This window comes from Sarcophilus harrisii, chromosome 2, assembly GCF_902635505.1.
Source record: "Sarcophilus harrisii chromosome 2, mSarHar1.11, whole genome shotgun sequence".
Lineage (NCBI taxonomy): Eukaryota > Metazoa > Chordata > Mammalia > Dasyuromorphia > Dasyuridae > Sarcophilus > Sarcophilus harrisii.
This window is the reverse complement of record NC_045427.1, coordinates 651810073-651828458: the sequence shown is the minus strand read 5'-3', so window position 1 is coordinate 651828458 and position 18386 is coordinate 651810073. Positions and strand designations below refer to the sequence as shown.

The following is an 18386-nucleotide window of genomic DNA, read 5'->3' as shown; positions in this document are numbered from 1 at the left end:
GTGATTAATAGTTCTCTAGTTCAGTACATGTAGTTAGTACTTAATATAGTTCTACAAGATTCACACCTATTCTACAAGATTGACACCTACAATGATGTAATTATAATAGAGTATATAAGAGCCAACCAAGACTGAAGGAGAGCCATTCATTCCATCTCACACCAGCTTGGTGGTGGGCCTGTCCTCCTGCTGCCCCCACTGAGACCAAGGCCAGGATGAAGAGCCTCCAGAAAGCTATTTAAGCCCAAGGCAAGGAGACAGACTGTGAAGGAGACAATAAAGACTTTTGGATTTTATCACCTGGCTATTCTCATGGTGATTACTCAGACTAAACAAGGCTGATCCCAAGGCCTCCAGAAAGCTAATTGGAACAATACATAGGACCTCATCAGTATAAACACAGCAAATTGATAGGAATCAGAATTGACAAATAATAGATGAGAAAGATGTTTTTATTTCTTTCAGTATATTTAAATGAAGAAAATAGTCCCACTATCCTTTTAAGAGCCATTGGTATAGAAGAGAAAATAACTTCAAGCCAACTCTAAGAAAAGGGAAGGTTATTTCACCACAAATATCATCTTTACAGGGTATTCTTTATCATCTTAATTATTTCGTAGTAAATTTCCTGGGGTGCATCAATACCAAAAATAAAATCCAAATGATTGTAGTCAGGCAGAGTCTTGTGGTAAATTTTGCTGCGGATTTGGGGAATTAAATCGGAGACATCTTCTGGATCCGCCAACAAATCCTTTCCACCACTCCACAGTGCAGTTGGCACTTTCATCTTTGAGACATTGTACTTGGGAGGAATCGTCTGCATGTACACAAAAGAGAACAAGAGTCTTCCCAGAGAGACAAAATTCAAAGTCTTATCACTTCTGGGGAACAACTAATTCTTTAAATGATTTTTAAAAAGTGCTTTATCTACTTCCTTTCTGTTAAATGAGACTGTCAGTGCCAAAAAACTATAACAGATGGTTTGGTTTAACTTTGTTGTCATTATTACTATCATTATTTTAAAGAAGCGTTTCATTATAACGGGGGTCAGAGGAATACTTTATTTCTTGGTAAGTAATCATTAATTCAAAGTATAAGGAAGGATTTTATGTGTGTGTGTGTGTGTGTGTGTGTATACAATATATTTATATATCTAATATATATTTATATGTGATATGTTGATAAAACTGATTTATATATATTCATTGAAGACCTTAGCTTCAAAAGGCTAATATCTCCTGTTGGAATCCTAGTGTCAACTCATCTGTCTCTCTCTTTTATTTTTTTCCTTCTCTTTCTCCCTCGTTTCCCTTTCTTCCTTTATCTATCTATATTAAACACATTCTCCATCTCCACCCCCCCAAAAAAATCCAAGTAAGGATAGGATTTGGCTCATATTCCAAAGGAATGTTATCTTTTTTGGGGGAGGCAGGAGGGTGTCAGGTATTGGGCCAAGTTTTCCCACCATGTCCATGGATAAGATAGATATTTGTACCTTAAAAGATGCTGATAATGAGGTCATTTTGAAAATATTTCTTATCTCTTAATCTGGGGGGCAGGGTCTGGGAATATTTTTAATTAATATTTTGATTACTGTGTTTCAATTAATCTCTCTTATAAACCTAAGCATTTTACATTATATTTTTCAGTCAAAAATAATCAGTCAATAAGCATTAATTAAGCATTTATTATGCGCTAGATACTGTACTAAATGCTGGGATTCAACTAAAGGCAAAAACTTAGTGGAAAAGACAAAACAACTATGTACAAAGAGACAAGATAATTGGAGCTGATATTCCAGGGAGGGATTCAGATTTAGGAAGTCATTTAGGAAAGACATTTCCTAGAAAAGGGGACTTCTGGGAAGGAGCCTAATAGCTTCCCCAAACTTCTACAGGAGTCCATGACATAACAGATAGTTAAAAATCTTTGATCTGAACCAACTGCATCATTCTTTAGATGACAAAATATAGGCAATGAGATGTCAAATGACTTATTGATGATCACAGAACCAGTTAGTGCCTAGTCAGAGTTAGAAACTTCAAGCTTCCTGATTTTCTTCATTAGCTACCTCTTTACAAAAAGAGGAAAAACTCCATTTAAAAAAAAAGCAAATTACCTGATTATAATGAGCAAAGTTCTCTTTCTCACTCCCCCAATCAAAAGCTTGTAGTATTTGTCGACTTTCATAAAAAGCCTAAAATTGAGACAAAAAAGAGGAATAAACATAGGGATCAGAAAGAGTGTTCATCCTTGAGTTGAACAGTTCGAAAATCTTCGTTGATCAACCAGGCAAAATGAAAAAGAACACATATTACTATTCTCCCTAAAATGAAAATAGAAACAGAAAAAAGATAATATCTCTTGATTTTTCTCAAGACTCTATATGCCCTAGACTGGATTAGGGAAATGGTGGTGGTAGTGGGAATCCTTAAGCCCCTTAGGGCTTCCCTGGTGCACTGAGAATAAACAGGGCAGTGTGCCTAAAGCTTGAAGCTCCTTCAGATAGCTGCTGGCCTTCTTGTTCCTTTACTGAGAACCCTTTGAAGTTTAGGTCATCAAAAGAAAACCAAAGCTGTCCTTGTTGGGAATGGAGGAGACAGATAAAATGTAAAAGTGGAATTTTCTCTAGACAGCTCCACACTGGGCAGCCTTTCCTCTGAGCTTCCATTCTAGCTAGGGTGTCTGGAGAAGGTTCAGATAGTTTCTAAATGCATAGTGATATGGAGGAGACACAGCATCCAGGGATGGGTGGAAAGCGCCATCAATGCCATTTCTAGGTGACTGCTAACCAGAGCCCGGCTATTCCTGTCCCTGGAATAGTTTCTGTCATAGGATCTCTGAGGTATGCTGAAAATTTGAAATACCCCATTGATATAAAAGATGAAAGTCCAAGAAAAGCAAGTCACAGCAAATTTATTTGCATACACAGAAAAGACCAGGAGGGAGCTGGCACTAAGTACAAAGGACCAAAGATACAGGACTTTCACTAGGAGCCATCTGTATAAGGCTGAGGACTCCAAAGAAGCACACTAGACACTTGTTGGACCCAAGATTGGATGATGCGGTTATTTTCCCACACTTTGTAAAAGTTTTTCAAGGAGAGGATAGAAGGAAGAACAAAGATCTTGAACTCTGCACTCTATAAGCATTGAAAAAAATATGGTACCTGTAAGTAGTGGAGTATGTTTTGGGCAGATGTTCCCCCTGGGAAATGTGCTACATATACATCAATTCGACTCTAGGAGGAAAAAAACAATAACTTAATTTTCTACAAAGTCTGTTTCTCAGGGCTCATGACAACTTGATCTTAATTTCTTAGCCAAATGGAGCTCAATGTTGGGTAGATTCTGGTATGTTAGAAAGGTCTCAGGACCAATCCTAGCAGGAATCTGGGCTTCTTTCTGAGGACCCATATGACTAAGGCTAGAGAAACCATTTCATCAGTCATTTAGTCATAAATCCTATAGCCACAGTGATCCATGAAATCAAGAAAATGTGTTTCCTGTGCAAGAAGAAATATTCTTCAAGAAAAGAAAAGAAGAATGAGAAAGGCACAGAGATAAGACTACTATTTCTGGTATACACCAAAAGTGTGGAAAGGGATTTAGAATTTTTGGAGATACTGAGGGATCAAGGATAAAAGGAAGACAACAAATGCAGATCACAAAAGGTGGGGGGGGCATTAAGAAATATGACCAACACATATACCTATTTATATACTAAAATGTTTGCAAATAATATCTTCATTTATTGAGAGCAGTAGAAGGGAACACACTGTCTTTTCTATGTGATGTTCCACAGTAGACAATGTCTTCACACACACTCTCTTTTCTTATATTCTAGCCAGATGAATTCTTGCCATGTGCTTTTTCACATATACTTATTCCCTTGCCATGCTTTCTTTATATGTATATTTTCCATGTGCCTCACAGGTTTCCTTTTCTCTATGTGCCCTCACTACTAGTGGTAAGAGAAACTCTAACAGAGTGTGCATCAAAAGAATCTTGTTTTGTCACTATGCTTTCAACATTGCCTTTTGTTTGAACAGATAGGTCCTCTGGAGGGCTAGTAAAATATACATATTGGTGGGGGCTCATGATTTGAGTGCTACCCTACAGAGTACCTTGATTTTCTGGAGGATTCATGTACAAAAAAAAATGCCCAAGAGTGTACATTTAAAATATAAAAACAGGTGACTATAAATAGGAATTGTTTGGTTGATTCATGTATATATCTAGTACTCTCTTAGATATAGATATATACATATTATATGTATATACATATAAAGTATGACATTTGAAGTCAGGAAGACCTAGATTCAGGTCGTACCATAGATACTAACTAGCTATTTGGTCCTAAGTGAGACACTTCCACCTCTCTTACTCTCACTCTCCGTATCTTTAAAATGAGGATAATAATAACACTTGTCTCTCAAGGTAAATTGCAAGAATTAAATGAGATGGGGAAGCTAGGTGGCACAGTGGATAGAGCACCAGGAGGACCCAAGTTCAAAACTGGCCTCAGCCACTTATGACTTCTTTTCTGTGTGACCCTAGGCAAGTCACTTAATCCCAATTGCCTCAGCAAAAAAAAAAAAAAAAAAAGAATTAAATGTGATAATTCTTGTAAGGTACTTTATAAATCTTAGAGCACTATACAAATTGTTTGGTTTTTGAAGATATGAAGCATAGACTGAGAGGACTCAGATTGAAAAGAAAGTGTTGTGAACCACTCTGGGCTTATCCATTTAGGACAGAAAAGTTTTGGAGATGTCATCTGTGGTCTACAGAACAGGTAATCTTGGGGTCCATGACTGGTTAGAGTTTTGAAGAGAAAAACCAAATATCTTAGCATCACTTTTGTGTTACATATGACATGGCACTAATATTTGAGAACAGGAAAAGGAACTCATACCATGTTTAAGTTCTTTGTATCAAACCCAGTCAGACTGAAGATGATTTTACCACAGAGAAGACTAGTTATTTCATTGTCACATACTGTAGTGGCCAAAATTCTATTGAGGGCAGTCTCAGGCAGAAAGTCCTTTTCACCCATTAAAATCTGTGGGGGAAAAAAAAAACCCAGAAACAAAACAGACATAAATACGGCAGCCACTGATATGGTAACAGCCTATAGCAACAAACAGCAGTTCCCCAGCTCCATTATCAGGTGATACCCCCATGCCCAATTGCCTGCCATTCTGGCTTGCATTGGTAGGAGACAATGTGGAAGACTCTGATCATTATGGCCCATGAGATCCATCAGAGTAGGACAGGAATTAAGAGGGACCAAAAAGGTCCTGACAATGTCCCTCAAAAGTGGATATCCAGACTATAGGATGACTTTAAGTATGGGAGATACTTTAAGAATCTTTCTTGTGCAGAATAATAAATGTGGAAATATGTAGAGAAGAATTGTGCATGTTTAAACTATCTTAGATTACTTACTGTCTGGGGGAGGAGGAGAGGAGGGACAGAGAAAAATTTGGAACACAAAGTTTTTCAAGAGTAAATACTGAAAATTATTTTTGCATGTATTTTGAAAAATAAAAGGCTATTCTTCTGGGGGGAAAAGAGGCTAAAGTCCAAAAAGAAGAAAAAAAAGAAAGAAATCATTTACTCTATGCCAGGCACTACGCTAAGGACACCTTACAGATACTATCTCATTTGAGCTTCACATTTTTGTGAAGATGAGTGATTATCACGAGAGATCAGTGCTGTTATTGTCCTGATCTTACTGAAGAAGAAACTCAGGCAAATAACAAAGGTTAAGTGACCAGAGTCAGAGCTATTGCGTGTCTAAGGCAGTATTTAAACTAATCCAGGTTCTATCCCTATGGTACCTTGGTGAAGCTGTGGGTGGAAAACAATTTGGAATCAGGAAAACCTAAATTTGAATCCCACCTCAGATCCTCATTAGCTTTAACTTTCTTAACTTCTGGGTTAATCTGGGTCAATTTTTAACCATTCCTTTTTCTTTTATTGTTTTTTGTGTCAGTTTTCTCATGTGCACAATGAAGACAACAATTTCACCTTTTGTCCACCAGACAGATAAATAGATGGATGGATGGATGAACAGATGGATAGATGGATAGACAGACTGATGATAGATAGGTGGATGGATGGATAGATAGGTAAGAGTGCTTTGCAAACTCTATGGGATGATACAAATTCTAGTTTTTTTACTGTCATTAGGTTGCTATTATTTCTCCATTGCACCCTGCTGCTCCTGCTACCAATTTAAATTTTGCCTCATGGTGCCAAGAAGAATAAATCTAATCTTCTTTCCAATGAAAGAACTTCAGATACAAGTTATCAAATGTCAAGGATGCAACTGGCTAGTGGCTGTTGGGATCCAGTTCTGACCAGGGGAATAGAACCCTTCATGTGAGAGGATGATAATGATACAAGGAGACTGAGAAGCAGTTGCATTCTCTGACCTCTTTTCTTCTCTCTTGCCTCCAATTTATTTCATTCCCAATCCACAAGCAACATCTGCATCAGTAAAGGGTGATTTGCAATTCCTTCAGAGGTGTTATGATTCACAGCTGTGGAGGCTCTCTGAGAACTGACCTGCCTCTTCACATTTAGGTTTGATCCTCAACAATTCTCTGTTTTTTGTTTTATGGGAATACAATTGTTTTCCCCCCAACAACATGGTGAATAAGTTGTGCAGCTGCCATTATTTGAGTCTGCATGCAAAGGAATGCAAACAGTACTGTCAAAGTCTTTTCCATCTGTCAAGTCTATTCCTCTGGATGGTTGTAGGGTGAGATGCTACAGCAGGTGTTGAATCTTGTGAGATGTAATGGAGGCAAACTTTCTGACAAATCGAGAAGTAGAATTGTAGTCAGAGTAAGCATTTTTCATAGGTCTCTCATCAGATCCATCCTGGCTCAGCCCTTGGATGTGTTAGCTCATTTTAATTACCCCAACTGAAAAAGTCTTACCAGGTCTCTTCTCCCTTTCCTTCCCCATGGGTCACCAAAGGAACTCTCCTAGGAGGATCCTAGTCATGAACAGCTCGCCGCTGCTTCTTTGTTTCTTGTGTCCCTGTTTGGGCGCCATTTGTTACAAGAGCTGTGACTGTTGGCGATCTAATTCTGACCCGCAGAATAAATCCCTTCATGTGAGAGGAGGATAATGATACAAGGAGACTGAGAGGCAGGTGCATTGTCTGACCTCCCTCCTCTTCCCTCCAATTTATTTCATTCTCAATTCACAAGCAACATCTATGTCAGTAAAGGCTGATTTGCAATTCCTTCAGGGGTGTTATGATTCACACCTGTATGGGCTTTTGGAGATTTGCCCTGCCCCTTTACACTTAGGCATAGTTCTTAACAATCATGCTTGTCCAGCATCCCAATTCTCCTCTTCTCCAAGACAATCTCTTTTCTTTAACTCATATTTACATAATATGATCCCTAGGCTCTTCAACATTTGGATGGGGTCATTTGGACATCTCATTTCCTATGGGCTACATTCATGTTGGGGGATATCTAGGTGGTCCAGTGGAAAGAGTGCTAGGTCTAAAGTCAAAAAAATCTGAGTTTCAATCCTGTCTCAGATACTTACTAGCTGGGTAGCCCTGGTCAAGTCACTTAATCCTGTTTCCTTCAGTTTCTTTATCTGTCAAATAAGGTAGAGAAGGATCTTTTCCAAGAAAACTTCAAGTGGAATCAAAAAGAGCCAGACAAAACTGAAACAACTCAGCAACAACAAATTGAACTTCTTGGACTTCTTCAAGTCCTAGCAGACCCATCACTGGGAAATATCATCATCTGGCAAGATTCAGTCAGGCCTGGCATTCCCAAGTCTTTAGTCCCCTCCTACTATAGGATGAGCATTAATTCCTTCATTTCAGGAGTAGGGACTAGATTGATGTCTCCAAAGACATCTCATTACCTCCCTCCAACCTGAGCTTATTTTGAACTTCTCTGATTTCTCAAATACACCCCCTTGTTCCACCTCTCCCTTTCAGCTTTCTTTTATATGTTCTCTTCCCCTATTAGACTGTAAGCTCCTCAAGGATGGAGACTGTCTTTCCTTTCTCTTTGGTATTTGGATCTCCAGTGCTTAGCATTGTGCTTGGCACATAGCAGTATCTCATAAATGTTTATTGACTGTAAAAGGAGGTAGCACATGTACATATAAGTGTATACAAGACATACTTGCAGAAAGGATAGCATCTGGGATTGAGTCCATGCTTTCATTATTCCAGCAACTTCTAAGAGAAGGAACCCTGCTACCGATTAATTTTCTGATGCTTGCAATATTAGAATGCTGCCCAGATCACTGAGGGAATCAGTGATTGCCCAACATCCTCCATCCAGTATGTTAGAGACAAAATATGAACCTGAGATTTTTCAGGTTTCACAGCCAAACTCTCTCTCTCCACTATGCTACATTGCCTATAGCTACACATAGAAAATACATGCAATAAACATGCAAAACTTACAAACACGAATACAAGGTCATGGAAGGGGAAGGAGCCCCTAAAAGCTGAGGGAACCAGCGATCATTTCATGTTAGCAGAACAGTTTGAGGTTAACTTTGTAGGAAATTCAGAATTTTAAGAGGTAGATGTGAAGAGGGCGCACAGTTCAGACAATGGGGACAGCTGTAGTTAAAAATTGACTATTCTATAATTTGCTTAAGTTAAGAGAGAAAGCGTTAAAATTTCTAATTTAACAAAGTGACTCATTATTTAGTTCTTGCCCCCATCTGGCCCTAAGAGATTGTTCTAGTTCAACATTCCCATTTTACAGATCAGGGAACCAAAGTCCAGAGAGAGAGAATGACTTGTCAAAAATTATTTAAGCATAGAATCTCAGAACTAGGATATGGGCAAGAATTAGACAAGTTTAACCCTAAAGTTGCCCCTGATTTTGAGATGTCTTTTCTTACTGAGACAGTAGAATAGATGTGGAGTCTTACAGAGAAAAGGAATGTCTTCTTCCCCATTTCTAGGTAAACGGACTTCCTGTGGAGCTATTTTAGGGTTCATTTATTCTGAGAGCCACACAATCTTCACCACTATCCATGTTCCACTTTTCCACTGATCTCCTATTCACTTACAATTTGACCAAAAAAAATTACTTACCTTAAACAATGGCTGACGCAGACTAAAAATCTGCAGTAACGGGATGCTTTTGATATGTCGAATATAAAAGACTGGAGCCAAAGCAAAAAAAGTTTTGACTTTCTGAACTATCTTGGGCAAGGTGGAGAATGCTAAGAAACCTAAAAGACAAAATGATACTTGTTTAGACTAGGAGACCTCCATAGAGCCCTCTGATTCTGAAGGAAGGACCCCGAGAAATTGTGAACCTGAAACCATGAGGGAGTGCTTAGCAGCCTGGATAGCAACCATAGAAATCTTCCTCATTGAACCTGTAGCAATGGGAGAATCTCAGACCAAAAGAATTCTCTAAGGTAGACCACAGAGGTTATCTAGGACTGCCCACCCTGGACCACCATCTAATAAATGAGCAGCAAGTTTCTCACTGAGCACTCACATTTCCTGTCTTTCTCTCCCTTTCCCTCTCCCTCTCCCACTTCTTCTCTCTCTCTTTCTCTCAACTCCCTGGATCTTTGTTCGTGCCTACACAAACAATCTGATCAATTCAGTCAACATTATCTAAATAGTAGTCATATTTTAAAAATAACTTTGGGATATTTTTAAAATAAAATATTAAGTGAATAAAAGTGGGATCAACTAGGTGGTACTGTGGATAGAGTGCTGAGTCAGGAAAGTGCTGTTGTTGAGTTCTTTTGATCATACCTCTATGACCCTATTTGAGATTTTCTTGGCAAAAGTATTAGTGATTTTTCATTTCTGTCTCCAGATCATTTTACAGATGAGGAAACTGAGGCAAATAGGGTTGATTTTCCCAGGATCACATAATCTAGTAAATGTCAGAGACTGGATTGGACTCAGATTTTTCTGACTCCAAGACTGATGTTCCATCTACTGCACCACCTAGTTTCTCAACTCAGAAAGAGTTGACCACTTTGGAGGTTGGGGTGGAAAACTTTTGAATTCACTCTCCTCAATTGAAATGAATCCTATCACTGACAGTGTTCTAATGGCTCATCCAAATCTTCTAAATTTTATCTCAAGGTCACTAGACTGGTAAATCAGAGAGATTTTGTAGGTATTGCCTATGGAGATCTTGTGATTTTTTTTTATATCTTTGCCAAATTGTACTTTTTTATTTACATTTTGGGATATTTTTAATGTGATTTTTGAATACTTTGCAATTTTTTTGAAAACTGTCAATTCATATCCTTTGATCATTTATCTATAGGGGAATGGTATATGTGTGTATATGTGTATATACATGTGTATGTATATTTGTTTCTATATCTTGGATACCAAACCTTTATCAGAGAAATTTAATATAAAGATTTTTTTCTCAATCCAATCATTTCTCTTTTTATCTTTGATGTATTAATCTTATTATGCAAAGGGTTTTTTAGTTTCATATAATCAAAGTTATCAAATTGATTTTTTCAAATTTCCTCTATTGCTTGCTTGGTTAAGAGTACATTTCCTCCTCATGATTCTGAGAGGAATGTGATATATTTCTCTTAATTTTTTCATATTCTTTTCTTTAATATTAAGTTCACACGTATCTGATCAGAATGTATTGTGAAGTGCGATATAAGGTATCGCTCTAAACTTGATTTCTGCCACAGTTTTCCAGACATATGTAAAATTTCAGTAAATAATTTGATAAAAACAAACTATTCTTATAGAAGACATAGGGAGTTATGAACCATATAAATATAAAGTTATGGTCACTTATAACCAAATGACTCAATCTAAACAATGTCACTAATCAATCAAGAAGCATTTCATCAGTGTTTTGTATGAACTAAGCACTGGGACAGACACTTGGGATACAAATAAAAGTGAAATAGATCCTGTCCTCCAATGGGGGAACATAACACAACTGCCTATAACTGCATAACACTCGTGGCATACAGAACAACATGAAGAGTGTGACCTATTGCTCCTTCTGTTGTCTGCAATTTGCACCCTCTTCCCGCTTCTCTCTTTCAGGTTCACAATCAGTACCCAGTTACAGGTATGATACTTATTCTTGCCACTAAAAAACTTGGACTTCAAGAAGGAAGGTCAAGGTGGAAGTTCTCAGACTCCAGTCACTCTGAGCTTACCAGTAAGGGTGCCCTGAGAATGGCCCACATAATATATCTTTTGCCCAGTTTTTTTCACAATGTAGTCAATTGAGGCTGGCAGGTCATATCGAGCCATTTCATCAAAACTGCCAAAAGAAAAACAACAACAACAAAGTTATATTTATATCAGGACTATGATATCAACATGTGAGCAACCACATCTCTTTCTTGTCTTGTGTGAATAAAAAATGAAATTCTTGTTCTTTAGATATCTCTATCTCTGGTGGCTTATGCTAGAAAAACTCCCCAAAGTAGCCAGAACCAGATGAAAGTGTCATTGGGAAATGCTTATTAAGATAAATAAAAATACGGTGGAACATAGACAATGTTAACTTGTGATTTTCTAGATCAATATGTAGCTGCAGGGAGCTGTTGCTTCGTGAGTTTGAGACCACTGGTCTAGAAGTAAAGCCAAAATGTTACAGAAAAGCAGACACCAGAATAGAACATCATCAAAATTAGGTGATTTTACAAGGCAAAACTTTCAAAGAGTTCTCACTGAATGAAACCAAAAGATAAGATTTAATCCCTTAATATTGTTTGATTGAAAGTTCAGAGGCACAAGAAACCCACATTTGCATTTTTCCTACCTGAAAGCCCAGTATTCTTTAGAATCTATGGGCAAAAAGGCATGTTTCCGGGAATAGGTGCTTCCCCGACTGTTTCCCATCCACACGTCAAAACCTGCATCTGCTAGAATGAAGCCGAGGCTGTTGTTGGGAAGGTTGGAGACCCAGATGATAGATGTTGCCAACAAACCATGCTGCAAAAACACCACTGGCCGCTGAGCTGAAAGGGAAACCTCATGAGTACTCGTAACCACATTTTGACTACCTTGACATTGAAGATTTCTCCTTGGACCCGTGGGTTTTAGATTCCCAAGGATATGCACAGATTATAGAACCTGAGAGTTGGGTCATGGTGGGAGGAGGTTGATATTTTGTTTAAAAGTATATTTCCTGAACTATGAATTTGCAGACTCAACTTTAGAAGGACAGAATGGTTCCCCTCAGTCTTAGAACATGCAATCCAATGTTCCCATATGAACAAAGCATGTTAGATTGTATTCAGCTACTTAGAAACAGGCATACAGAAACCACTAAGTGCCCAGGTAGATAGTGCTACTTTCTCAAATGATTGAAATTACCAAGGAGATTTTCCTTTAAAATTCTAGCCCTAGCAAGATTAAAAACAAAACTAAAATAGAGTTTCTACATGTAGATTTGGAAGAGACTTTTGAGACTAGTTTAATGTAACCAATAATAAAAATAGCAATTTATTGTATACTTTGACTAATTTGATTTTCACAATTCTGTAATATTGGTGCTATTATTATTCCCATTTTATTGAGGAGTAAATTAGAAGAGTTTAAATGATTTGCTCAGAATCACATAATAAGTATCTAAGGCAGGAATCAAACTCAGGTCCATATAGCACCTGTACCCCCTCGCTGCTCCATTTTATAGTCAGGGAGAACAAGCCACAAAGGAACTCATTTAAAGCTACCCAACCTGTTATAGAAGAGTTGAGACTAGAACTGTGGTTCTGTGATTTACTAGCAGGGCTATCAATTTCTGTTAGTCATTGGACAGAATTCTGTCTTGAAGAGCCACGATTTAGACAAAGACCACAGTCTTCAAGGAAATGGTAAACTCAAGGAAGAAGAACTAAAATAAATTCAGGAGAAATTTTCAGTGAAATGAGTTACTCAACTTGTACAAGTTCAATTATCAGCTGTCTCTCCATGGATGTCTGCTGAGTGTCCAGTCAGGTGCCTGGCTCTGTGCTGGGAGCTCCAAACTATCAAAGAAATATTAGACATGCTCCCAAAGAGCTGTGGACAAGAACCTACTATTGTCAACATAAAAGATTTGTCCATCATTCTTAGCAAGAGTACCCAGGAGGCCCTGGAAAATCAACTCGACCTATATTTTGGATAGGCACTCACTGTTAATTTCCTTCAATCTCATTTTCTCTGTGCCGTAGAGACTGGTAAATCTGACTCAGAAAAATGAGGTTTCTAATTCTTTTCCATGCTTTGGTTGACTTTCAAATCCTTTTCCTGACCTGGGTTCACTGAATGGAAGACAAACCTTCAGCTGTAAAAAATTTCTTGATTCTGTATTGGAGATTGTTAGAAGAGGAAGAGACCTTCAGCATGTTAGTAATAGGACTCTCCCACTGGAAAGAGGGGACACAGATCCCAAGAGAAGTGATTTGCCAAGATAGTTGTAAACAACACAGTTGGGATTCAAATCCATATCCCTGTACTTCAAGCCTGTATCCCTTTGACTTGACAAATACCTGTCATATTATTGCCCATTCTTCCATAGGGAATTCTTATAAGGGTAAGTATGTATGAATCTTTAGTCTCAACTTCATAGCCTTCAACTGGGTATCCCCAATGACGAATGATCTGACCCTGGTTGGGGGAAAAAAAACACATTTTTATGTAAAATAATTTACAATGATCTCATTTACTAAATAATCATGTGACTTTTGTACTGTATTTTTGTTCCCACCCTTAAAAGTTTTAAACACTTAGGATCTTAGATATAACAACTAATTGAATGTTATTTTTCCTGCTAAGAATAAAACTTACAACATTCATTTGAACTTCCGGATTTGCAAGTCTGTGGGTGTAGAAAATGCATTCTGTTCCCAGTGCCTGGCTCATAAATGCTGCTATGAAAAGTCTCCACATTTTGCTTCCACCTGCAACATGAGAATTAGTAGCATCCTATGAGCTCTGACAAGGTCGATGGTTTTAGAATCATAGATTGAAAATATCAAATCAATAACAGAAAACCAGAATAAGTACTGAGGACTGTATACTTAGATATAGAAGCGACCTTCAAAATCTTCTCTTTCAACCTCCACAGTACATAGATGTGGAGACAGGCCTAAAGAGACAAAAAGACTTTCTCAAGATCACAGGGGTAGAAAATGACTGAGAATAGGATTCAAACTCATCATTTGATCCCAGTTGTAGTAATTCTAGTTCCTCAAATTTAAGGCAGATGACACACTCAGCTATTTTCCCCAATATCCCTCAGCTAGTACACATTAGGGCTTGTTTGGGGGGGAAGGAAGGAAGGAAGGAAGGAAAAGATGAAAGGAAGGAAGGAGAGAGAAAGGTAGAAAGGAAGGAAGGGAAGCAGGGAGGTAAAGTGGCAAAATGGGAGGGAGAGAGGAAGGGAGGGAAGGAAGGGAAGAAGAAAGGAAGGGAGGAAGGGAGGAAAGAAGGAAGGGAAGAAAAGTTCCCTTTCTCCCTCCTTCTCTGTTTTCCTCTTTCTCTCCCTCTGTCCTTATCTAGAGATGCTCTTAAAAGCATTTTTTCCCTCTCTTGTACCTCTGAACCTTCCCAAGAAATCTTGGGGTTTCTGGTTAGATTTCTTTCTTAAGGATGAGGCTTTAAACCAAAATCAATCTGATTTTAATTGGCCCCAGGTTTCAGGCCAAGCCCCATTTGATCATTGCTTGGGTCCTGATTGACTCAGATTGAATGTAAATAGTTATCTTTTCTGCTTTGGCAAGAAACCCTGAGGACAAAAATCAACAACACATATATAGATATAGATCAATCCAAAGTAATTAAAATCCAAAGTAATTTGGGATGAAGAGCCTATTAATTTGAGGGAGGGCAAGAAAAGCTTCAAGCAAAAGATGTTTGAGCTGCATCTTAAAGGAGAGACATTGTGAGACTGAGGTTGAAAAATGGGGGGGGTGCTAAATTAGTTCAAAGGCACCAACACAGGTCAAAAAGTATGTTATGAGTGAAGAACAGAAAGAAGGCCAGTTTGACTGGACCACAGAGTGTGTGTGTGTGTGTGTGTGTGCGCATCTGCACAGAGTGAAGGGAGAGGAACTGGGGGGCTTAATAGACATTTAGGCTTTTAAAAAGAGAAGGTAGCTTTCTGCCATGCTGGGTTAAGCATTCAGTGCTAAACAGAAGAGTTTTTCTTTTTCCTAAAGCAGTTGGTTGAGCATGGTCTATATTTAAAGGAAATTACTTTTGTGTAGAGGGCCGGAACGCTGGGGAAATATACTTGAAACAAGGATACTTACAACAAGATGTTAACTGAGTGGGATTGATGAGATGATATATTATCTGATGAGATTACATAGTATATACTATGTAATCTAGAGTAACATCATCTCAAAGTAACATCAGAAAGCTATTGCAATAACCTAGGTGGCAAGCTTAACAAAGCGGCTGTGACTGGAGAGAAGGGATAGTAAAGGTCTGGAGAGAAGGGATAGTAAAGGTCTAAATGACAAGGTCTGGCAGGTGCTTGGCTGTATGAAATAAAGGAAAGTGGGGAATTGAGGCTCTTGCTAAAATTACAAGCAGAATGAAGAGGCCTTAGAGACAGCAAGAGAAGTTTGGAAGAGGAGATGGGTTGGGGAAGGATAATCTGGACAACAAGCTGTGGGTGTTCCCCAAGGGGCATTCCTCGGCCTTTTTCTCCTCTCACTACATACTTATTCTTTTTATGGCTTCATTGGTTCCCATGGATTTAATTCTCTATGCACATGAGCCCCAGATTTCCAAGTTCAGCCCCCTTGTCCCCCTTCAATCATTGTTTGCTGAATGAAATCACTTAATGTAATCACTACATTTTATATAGATGGGAACTAGAGAAATCAAGTAATTGGTCTGAGAATACTAAATCACAGAGGGTCATGTGATGGGATCTTAGGACCACAGCTCTAGAGTTTACAAATTAGAAAAATGAGGTTGATGAAAAATAAGTGGCTTGTCCAAGATCACATAGTTAATACTGGAGGTGGGTTTTGAACACACATCCTCTAATTCCAAAACCAGCCATAACCCCTTTTAGTCACTTTTTAGTTCTCTGTCTCCAATTTATCACTTTAATCTTTTTGAACCTAATTTAACCTCATGTTCAGGGGATTTATTTTTCTGAATATCATAGTGATGTCCTACAATTTTGGAACAATCATTGCAATTTTATTGGACCACCTAAAGGAATAAAATGTCCTGACAATGCTTCATGGTATTTGGGACCTTACCTTAATAAAACTCCTCTGCTGTAGAGAGTGGGAATTCCAGTTCAAATCTTCTTGGCAGGTCCTTGGAAGCCTCTGATGACTTGAAAATGAAAGAAGGCAAAATGAAAGAAGGCAAAGTGGAAAGCAGGTTGGACGTATATTTTGTACTCTTAGGCATATTCTTTATCTCTTTTTACCATCTCTTTGGCCTAGGCTCCTGGAATAAAACTCCTAGCCTTTCACCCACAAGAGGGATCTCGAATTAGTCTTGGGTAAGATAACCCCAATAGGCAGTCAAGTGACGCAATGGATAGAATATCAGATCTGAAGTCAAGAGGATTCACCTTCCTTAGCCCAAATCTGTCTTCAGACCTTAGCTGTATGCCTCTTAACCATGGTTAAGTCATTCAACTCTCCTTGCTTCAGTTTCCTCATCTGTAAAATGAAGGAAATAGCAACTCACTTCAGTATCTCTGGATTTGGAAATCCCAAATGGAGTCATGTGCAAAATGAAAGAAAATCACTCCAGTATCACTGGATTTGGAAATCCCAAATGGGGTCATGAAGAGCCAGTCGTGACAAAAATAAAAGCAACAAGCTCTTATTTCCTTTTATTTTTATTTTTATTATTTTCAGTGGTCCAGGGTTTTTTTTTTTTTTTTTTTTAATGTTTGTATCGAGTTCTAGGTGTTTCCCAAGGAATGGGATGTTTGCCCCAGAGTTTGAGGAGATTTGTTTGGATTTTAATGCTTCCAGGTGAGGGGTTCTCTCCTAAAAGAGAGAGGATTTGGGGGCTTTTTTCTCCTAGAAATTTTAGATTTCCACCCAGTAATTGGGAAAGTTTAGGATTAAATTTGGTTTTTTCAGGAATTGGGGTGATTCTGGTTTTTATTGTTTGCCCTAAGTGTTTGGGTTGTTTAAATTTAGGCTGGATTTAGCTTTTCTAGGATTTCAAATTTGATGCAGGAATTGGGGAAGTAGAGAGTTATATCTGGTTTGGCCCAGGGCGTGGGATGGTTTAATATTAGTTTTTTCCCCCAGAGTAGAGAAAAATTATGAATTACTATATGATATTTGTCCTTGGAAAAATGTCTTTTGGCATGAGACCAGGGGAATAGCATGTCATAAATTGACACTGTCTTAGGAAAATTCTTATTGTCCTAGAAACAGATATATATTATATTCAGGAGTGGAAAGAGTGATTTAAATTATGTTAAAATATATAAGAATCCAAATAGATCTCAAAATTTGCCCAAAGAAAAGATTTTAAATTATAATTTAAAAATTGTGTGTGCTTTTTCTGTCTTATTTTATCCAGTTTTGTGTACTTGTAAAATGTACTAGTTTTCTCTGAACACACCCAACACCTTTTTATTATTTTATGTAGAACTCACACAAGGTGGTCAGAAAAAAAAAAACAAAAAACAAAGACAGTCTATATTCTATAGAATAGTATCCCAAAACTCATTAAGATTTTTCAGAAGAGGGTAAATTCCTGGAATTACCCATATTCTTAAGAACTTTACAATCGATTATATGACTTGGCACAGAACCATTTAGCATGGCATGCCCTTATCAGAGAAAGTGATGCAAAGCAGAACTGAATTAGCCCCAAAGAGAGACAAGATGCACAAAATTAGAGAAGCTGCCCCAAATGTTCATATGGACTAGTTGTGTCTGACCTGTGGCAGTGCCTTCTGATCTTGTTGGGGTTTGTAAATTGAAAGTTATTTTGAAAGATTTCTGAAAGAGAAAATGTAGCCAGTCAGAAAACTGCTATAACCAAAGAATACAGAATGCTAAGAAAGATTGATGAAGTTTAAACTTGAAGTATTTGTCCCAGTAAATGGAACTATCTTTCACTTTAGTCTTTTAGCAGGAGATTTATGCAATGTCTGAACTAGTTCACTATAGAATCTCAGCACCAGCCCAAGTCCTTGATCTTAGGAGAGGAGTGAAGGGGTAGAACTCACATGGAGTCCGTTTATTCAAAATTCTCCCTAAACCTTGCCCTTACATAACTATAGAACAATGTATTATATACCACACATGCAGGACCACATAAACAACTTGCTATTGTGTGTAAATATCTCTTTGCCACTTAGTATTACTCTGCTTTCATTACAACACAGATTGTCACATCTCCTGACATCTCAGGAAGGC

General features: G+C 38.0%; 1 protein-coding gene across 1 annotated transcript in view; it reads right to left on the bottom strand.

The window, feature by feature from the left end:
- Positions 1 to 444: 444 nt before the first annotated feature.
- Positions 445 to 18386, bottom strand: part of LOC100925402 (lipase member J) — a 45484-nt gene continuing 27542 nt past the window's right edge. The window contains exons 2-9 of the mRNA XM_031949388.1: positions 13512 to 13629; positions 11798 to 11996; positions 11187 to 11293; positions 9106 to 9245; positions 4918 to 5064; positions 3170 to 3241; positions 2120 to 2197; positions 445 to 817 (exon numbers count right to left, since the gene is read on the bottom strand). Of these exons, the coding sequence (XP_031805248.1) occupies positions 584 to 817; positions 2120 to 2197; positions 3170 to 3241; positions 4918 to 5064; positions 9106 to 9245; positions 11187 to 11293; positions 11798 to 11996; positions 13512 to 13629 (1095 nt within the window). The 3' untranslated portion in view covers positions 445 to 583. The remainder of the gene's footprint in view (positions 818 to 2119; positions 2198 to 3169; positions 3242 to 4917; positions 5065 to 9105; positions 9246 to 11186; positions 11294 to 11797; positions 11997 to 13511; positions 13630 to 18386) is intronic.